The sequence below is a fragment of the Coenobita brevimanus genome, chromosome 16, assembly GCF_032717465.1.
Source record: "Coenobita brevimanus isolate Jiangsu-jjx chromosome 16, ASM3271746v2, whole genome shotgun sequence".
Taxonomy (NCBI): domain Eukaryota; kingdom Metazoa; phylum Arthropoda; class Malacostraca; order Decapoda; family Coenobitidae; genus Coenobita; species Coenobita brevimanus.
The window spans coordinates 6,671,865-6,679,650 of NC_136969.1; the positions used below are offsets into that span (position 1 = coordinate 6,671,865).

A 7,786-nucleotide genomic window follows, 5' to 3' on the forward strand; every position below is an offset into this window, starting at 1 on the left:
TGCATGAAAGTGTGTATGTTCATATGCATGGATGTGTGTATGTATGTGTGTATGTATGTAATGATGTATATACTATATATATATATATATATATATATATATATATATATCAATATATATACATATATATATTTTTGCCTTAATGACCAGGGGCTCCGGCCCCAATGGTCGATAGGAAAAAAAAAGATTAGTAAGTTGGACTTTTGATGGATGGTTGTGGAGAGAGAGGACGTGTGCTGATCTCTCCTCTAGCTGCAGGGTTGCCTCACTGGCGTTAGTTTGGTGTGCGTTAGCTCCATTAAAGTTAGGCTAGGTAGTACTAATATTCCTCCCTACCCTTCCTAGAGATATAGTAGGTGACATGTAGAGGTGTATGGTATGTAGGAGGACTGCTGGGCCTTGATAGCAGGCTATGAAGCCTATGCCCAGGGTCGGACACATTAAAAAAAAAAAAAAAAAAAATTTCCTAAGATTACCTTTGCTTACTCGCCCACAGAGGGTTCCCCCCACTGATCGCTCTGGGGCTTGAAGCAACACGGTCGGGCCTCCCTGGAGTGGTTTGAGAGGGCAATCTTAGCCTTAGGTGTTTTGCCCTGTTTTTTTTGTCCCTTGTTTGTTTTAGGGGGAAGTGGTAACTGCCTCCCCTCCCTTCAGGGGAGGAGGTAGTCCTGATGACAATCTTACCGTGACTGACCTGCCCCAGACTGACGGATGCCAGACTCGATCCCCACTTGATGTTCCCGTGGCAAATGCGACCTACTGTACTTGACACTGCATGCTTTGGGTTCCACTCCTCTGTCCAGACTCAATCCCTTCATTGTCAGGGTGATTGACTACTGCGCGGGAGAGGTGGAACAAGTAAAAAAACTTGGAAATGGAGACCTACTAGTAAAGACTTTCAATTCCTCTCAGGTTAAAGACTTGCTGAAGCTGCGCAAGTTTCACTGCCATGATATCGAAACCAAGATCCCAACATCCATGAATTCCTGCAAGGGTGTTATCACTTGCAGGGATCTCATGGTGATGAGTGAGGAAGAGATCATACAGGAACTTGCTCAGCAAGATGTCATTGATGCCCGCATCATCGCTCGTTTCCAGGAAGGCATAAGGACGACGACAGCCACAGTAGTCTTGATTTTTGGAAAAATATCTCTGTTTACAAATGTGAGAGTAGGATATGAAATTGTAAATGTCAGACCGTACATTCCCAATCCCCTTCGTTGTTCAAAATGTCAGCTCTATGGACATCATGAAAAGACTTGTCGAGCTTCAAACGTGGTGTGTGGCAAGTGTGCGGCTGTAGGTCACTCTGCTGACAACTGTACATCCGAGACTGAGTGCTGCTTTCACTGCAAGGATGCTCACCCCACTTCCTCGAGGGTTTGTCCCAAGTGGATGGAGGAGAAAGAGGTCTGGAAGGCAACTGAGGGCATTTCCTTTTACGATGCAAGGAAGAAGGTGAAGGAGTTGCATGCAACTTCCAAACTTAATATCTCCTATGCATCGGTGGTTGTGTCTCGTCCCGTGATGTGCACTGTGGAAACCCAGACTGACCTTACATTTGCTCCTCATGCCCCATGGCCTACCTCTCAATCTAAGCCTCCTGTATGTTCCAACTCTCTTACAGACATCCCTGTTGCTACTTCGTCCTCTCAGGCTGCTGCTGCTCCATCGCAGTCAGTGCGGCCAAAATCGAAGTCCGACAAGTCTGACAAGATTAATTTGACCACCCTCACTAAACAGTCACGTCCTCATGTCCTTCCCACTCCTGGTCCAGAGAGGGAGAGAAAGAATAGCTCTTCCTCGGTGGAGTCTGGAAGCTTTGTTATTGACGAAAATATGGAGGTCTCCATGAACAAGCACTGGGAGAGGTCCCCCGGTAGCCACTCGACTGGTCGCAGGGGGCATGAAAATACTAAGCACACTGGCAACCCTCAAAAATCTTAAACTGCCACATTCACTCTATTACAGTGGAACTGTAGAGGTGTCGGGAATAAGTTACCAAATATAGCAATCTTGCTGTCAATACACAGGCCAGACATTATTTGTTTACAGGAGATGCGCCTGGAGGATCATCCTGATCCACCACAGTTCCAACACTACCACTCATATAGAAGATATGAAGGTCACGGAGTTGCCATATACACACACAAATCACACCCACAAACGGAAGTGATTCTAAATTCTTCTCTGGAAGCTGTCACATGCAGAGTAAAATTTAATAACACATATCAGTCTATTTGCTCTCTCTATTGTCCTACACATGGCCTCATTGATAGTGATGCTATAATTCACTATTTGAACATCTGCCTGGAAATAAGTTAGTGTTGGGCGATTTTAACGCCCATCACTATCAATGGGGTATGTCACGTGGACGCATATTTTGTGTAGGTAATTGTTCCCCTTCGCGCCACGTGTACAACTAGCTAGTTAAGGTGTTTCTAAATTAACGAACTGGCGACCCAATGAAGTTGTGGTAGGCCTGCATATAAGCCCAGGCGCAGAGGCTCTGTCTCTCTCTCACTCTGTTTCCCTGTCAGTGACGCCGGCTAGCTCTGGGTCGTCCAGGTTTAAGGTTTGTGTATGTCCTTGGTTAGGGATGTAGGATGGACTTTAGCAAGTTTATGCTCTTGTCCAGTAGGCAGGGTGATGTTTTGTGTTTTGTTTTCCCACTGTTGGTTGTAAGTTAAGGTAGTTTAATAGATTATGTTAATTTTGTACGTGGTGTTTTGACTCTCCTTAAATGTTCATATGCTAAAGTAACTCCAGATCTAAGTAGTACAATATGGTCTTGTCGTACACTCAATTATCATTCTATCGTGGTTTTACTCAGGCCGTGCACCCTGTCCACTTGGTGATTGGGTAGTTTGCGACAAATGGGGGCCTGTCCGGGATCGAATATGTATACTAGCCTGTATATTTAGCTACATTACACGTTCCTATGTACTCCCTGTGCATTGCAATTTAGCCTTTAGCAACAACTGTTTCCCTCATATTTGAGTTTGCTTTATGAAACAAGTGTTCTCCCTGGTAGTCCTAATTGTGTGCACTAGTGTATACGCGTGTAGCTAATTCCTGCTCAGTTACCTCATTCAAGAGCTGGGTTCCGTTCACGAAACTGTTCCTAGAGTGTTGTTGCTTTACAACTCTTGTTTGTTCTACTCTGTCTGGGCATATGGGTCATGTATATTGTATGATCTGTATTATTTGATAGTGTGGTGTATAGTGTTTTGTGGAGTTTGTTGTCTTAGCTCCATACACACCACTATCGTTATATTTACTATACCAGTTGTTTTACTTGGATCTATTAGGAGATTATTACATACCCACGTACAGCAAAGATTAGTACTCCCACTTTACTGGTGACATTGTATTCCCCACGTAATTTTTGTAGTGTGTGTGTGTGCGCGCTACGTTCCCGTGTGTGGTGGAAGGTTTATTGTCCCACTAGGTGAAGTGGTTTACTGATATTTGAGTGATTACACTATCTAGCTAGCTAGCTTATTTTCGTTGTCCTTCCCTTCTCGCCGCCATCATGTTTGTGTTGGAAGATTTTGTTTCTAATCCTACAGTGACTGCTCTTTCTAGGTTAACCAAGGTTCAGTGGGAAGTGCTGGCAGCTTATTATAAGCTTGAGCTTCGTCCTAGGTTGAAGAAAGATGATATAAAGCAGTTAGTACTTGCACACATGGTGAGGGAGGAAATTTTCAGTGAGGAAGAAGTGAACATGTTGGAACATCCTAGTGATTTGATGGCTTTGAGGAAAATTGAGCTGGAGGAAAAAAGGCTTGAGGTTGAGAGGATGAAAGCGGACAATGATAGAATCCGTCTCTCTCGTAGTCCCACATCGCCTGAGTGTGAGCCAGATTCCTTCAAAATTGCTGCAGCATTAAAGTTTGTTCCTAAATTTAATGAGGAGGATCCAGAAGATTTTTTCACTCATTTTGAGAAGTCGGCTGAGCTCCATTCTTGGCCCCAGGATAAGTGGGTGTTGCTAATACATAGCTCATTTACTGGTAGAGCTCAGGAAGTGTTTACCGCACTGGATGCCACTCAAATTGAAGATTATTATTTTGTAAAAAAAAACTGTATTGCATGCATACAAGAAAGTGCCCGAAGCTTATCGGCAACAGTTCCGCCGCTGCCATAAGACAGAGGGACAGACTTATGTAGAATTTATCCGCCGCAAACAACGACTTTGTAAAAAATGGGTTGAGAGTGAGTTGACTAGTTTGACAGTTGAGGGCTTGCTGGAGTTGTTTGTGCTGGAGGAAGTGAAATCTTGCCTCCCAGCTAGAGTAAGGTCACATGTGGAGGAAAAAGGGTTATGTACGTTATCTGAGGCTGGCATTGCTGCCGATCATTTCTCCCTAACTAATAGTGATCCCTTCCACAAGTACAGGTTGACTGCTCCCCAGCATAAGCCAGCCAGCACTTCACAGAGTGAACGGCCCCTGAATAAGAAGCTGACGGAGTCCCAGGGACCTTCCTTTAAGGTTGATCCCACTGGTGAGTGCGCTGGTGAGGAGACTCGTGGAGTTAATCAAGACGTGAGGAGGTCTCTCTTCTGTAGATACTGTAAGAAGCCTGGCCACATCATAAAAGACTGTAGGAAGTTGGCCAATAAGTACAGCCCCACCCAGGGCAATGCAGTTCTCCATGCCAGTGCACTCACCCAACCAGTGGAGGTGAGTGACCCACAGGTTAGTGATTTACTTGTTTCGGGGCCATGTGAACATTCAGGTGATTCCCTTGAAGTACCCCCGTCATTTAAACCATTCTGCTCAAGAGGTGTAGTATCAAAACATGAGTCCAGTAGATTCTCGGCTCCTGTTGTTGTGTTGCGTGACACTGGATCTGATCTATCTTTCATTTTAAAGGAAGATGTTCCCAATTTTGATTGTTATACAGGTGAGACTGTACTAGTGTCTGGTCTGCCAGGAGAGGCTAGATATCCCCTTTGCTCAGTGTATCTTCGGTCTGTGTTTGTCACAGGTCCTGTACTACTAGCTGTAGTAGATCACCTCCCCGTTAGGAACATTTCAGTATTAATTGGCAATGATTTAGCTGGTTCCCAGGTTACCGCTAACCCCATCGTTTCAGACAAACCTGTTGATATCAACAACACTACTGACTTAGAGCTGAAACACCCTAATCTCTTCCCAACTTGTGCTGTTACTCGTAGTCAGAGCCAGAGGTTGTTGGACGCACATACCCCTGCTGTAGAGCCAGAGGAAAACACACCCGAGGGAGATGTTTCCCTTGCGGAATTGTTTGATGATACACTCAGTAAGTCTAGTTCTGGTCTCCTTGACTTTGGTAGCACCCCTATCACAAGGGAGAGATTAATTCAGGAACAGTCTAGTGACCCCGAATGTAAGTTGTTTCTTGCACAGCTTACTGAAGGTAATGAAATAGATGAGGTTCCACACTGTTTTTATCTCAATTTGGGGGTGTTGATGCGTAAATTCAGACCATCTAAGGCTCCTGCCAATCACACGTGGGAGACAGTCCATCAGATCGTCGTCCCAAAATCTCTACGTATAGAGATATTGAAGGTGGCACATGATGGGGTGGGTGGACACCTGGGAGTCCGTAAGACTTAACACAAGATTTTGTCTCATTTTTACTGGCCAAAGTTGATGAAAGATGTTAGTACCTATTGCCGTACCTGTCATGTGTGTCAGATTAGTGGCAAACCAGGCACTGAAGTCAATCCTGCACCCCTTCAGCCCATTCCTGTCATGGAGGAGCCTTTTAGTAAGGTAATTGTTGATTGTGTGGGCCCTCTCCCAAGGAGCAAACGCGGGAATCAGTATTTATTAACCATAATGGATGTTGCCACTCGTTACCCTGAGGCCATACCTCTCCGTAGTATCACTAGTAGGAATGTTGTCAGGGCCCTGATCAAGTTCTTCACACAGGTTGGGTTACCTGCCATCGTGCAGTCCGACCAAGGGTCTAATTTCACCTCCAGGCTGTTTCAGCAAGTGATGAGGGCCCTGGGAGTCCGTCAGTGTAAGTCAACCGCTTACCATCCACAGAGTCAAGGAGCCCTGGAACGTTTCCATTCTACCATTAAGACTATGATACGTACTTATTGTTTGGAAACGGGTCAGGAATGGGATGAGGCTATTGATCTTTTATTGTTTTCAATTAGAGATAGTGTAAATGAGAGTCTAGGTTTCACCCCGTTTCAACTCATTTATGGACACCAGGTCCGTGGTCCTCTCAAAGTCTTGAAAGAATGCTGGTTAAATGACGAGAGTACTGTACCGATTGCTGCATATGTAACTCAGTTCCGCTCCAACTTGCAGCATGCCTTAAAGTTTGCCCATTCTAATCTCAGTCATGCTCAAATACGAATGAAAGACAATTATGACAAAATTCACAAGGCACAATCCCGCATTTTTCATGTTGGTGATCAAGTTTTAGCTCTGCTACCAGTACCAAAGCAGCCTCTTCAGTCTCGGTACTCTGGGCCATATCATGTTTTGAAGCGGGTTGGAGACCTTAATTATATCATTGCTACGCCAGAGAGGCGGAAGAAAAGGCGAAGTGTCCATGTCAATTTGTTGAAAATGTATCACTCTCGTGACCAATCACAAGGAAGGGAAGTGGAACAGGTCACTTTAACAGGAACTAGAGTAGTGGAAAAGTCAGAGGAAAATGACCCTACACCATTTGTAGGCAGTAAGCTGTCAAATCGTGAAATTCTAACAAATCTTATGAGTAAATTAGAGCATCTGCCCCCCACCCAGGCAGGCGATATTCACTGTCTTCTACAGGAGCATCCAGACCTCTTTGGTGACACCCCTCGGCTCTGTACCCTGCTGACCCATGATGTGGATGTTCAAGGAGCCCCTCCGATCCAACAAGCTCCATACCGTCTCAGTGCCGAGAAGAGGGAATTCCTGCAGTACGAGGTGCAGAGGCTAAAAGAGCAAGGTTTGATCCGTCCAAGTATGAGTCCCTGGGCCTCACCTGTAGTATTAGTCCCCAAGGCTGGAGGAAATTACCGCCTTTGTGTAGATTATAGGAAGGTCAATGCTGTTACCCTGCCCGACTCCTTTCCACTACCCAGAATGGATGACATTATTGATGACCTAGGAGCGGTCCGCTACGTCACTAAGCTTGATCTCCTCCAAGGGTATTACCAAGTGCCCTTGACAGAACAAGCCAAGTCAATCTCTGCCTTTGTCACTCCAAGCGGCCTTTGGGAATTTCTAGTTCTTCCCTTTGGCATGCGGAATGCCCCGGCCACATTCCAAAGACTAATGAACTATTTGATTGCAGAGTTGCCTGGCGTCCGTGTGTACCTAGATGACTTAGTTGTCTGGAGTGACAATTGGAAGGAACACCTTGAGAGGCTGCGAAAGCTCTTTGATGTCCTGGAGGAGGCCAATCTCACAGTGAACCTTGCCAAGAGTGAGTTTGGGCAACGCCCACGTCGTGTACCTGGGGCATGTGGTCGGACAGGGCCAGCTAGCCCCTGTTGATGCAAAGGTGGATGCCATCTTACAATATCCACCACCAGCTGACCGAAAGTCTACCATGAGGTTCCTTGGGATGGTGGGTTACTATCGTCGTTTCTGCAGGAACTTTGCCCAGGTCGCTGCTCCCCTTACGGATCAACTTAGCTCCAAGAAGACGTTCCATTGGACAAATGAATGTCAGCGGGCATTTGAGGGTTTGAAGGCCCTGCTGGCTTGTGCTCCTGTGATCAGAACCCCGGACCCACATCGGCCCTTCATCATTAGAGTCGATGCAAGTGATGTAGGGGTGG

At 45.7% G+C, this 7,786-nt stretch overlaps 1 protein-coding gene across 1 annotated transcript; it reads left to right on the top strand.

Moving 5' to 3' along the window:
* The first annotated feature begins 5,831 nt into the window (after positions 1–5,831).
* Positions 5,832–7,499, top strand: LOC145390896 (uncharacterized). The gene has a single exon (XM_080265635.1). It carries the CDS (start codon positions 5,832–5,834, stop codon positions 7,497–7,499), a length of 1,668 nt encoding a protein of 555 aa, XP_080121761.1.
* The last annotated feature ends 287 nt before the right edge of the window (positions 7,500–7,786 follow it).

Coding starts and splice junctions, on each gene's coding strand:
- LOC145390896 (XM_080265635.1), top strand. CDS start 5,832: ATGGATGTTGCCACTCGTTACCCTGAGGCCATACCTCTCCGTAGTATC.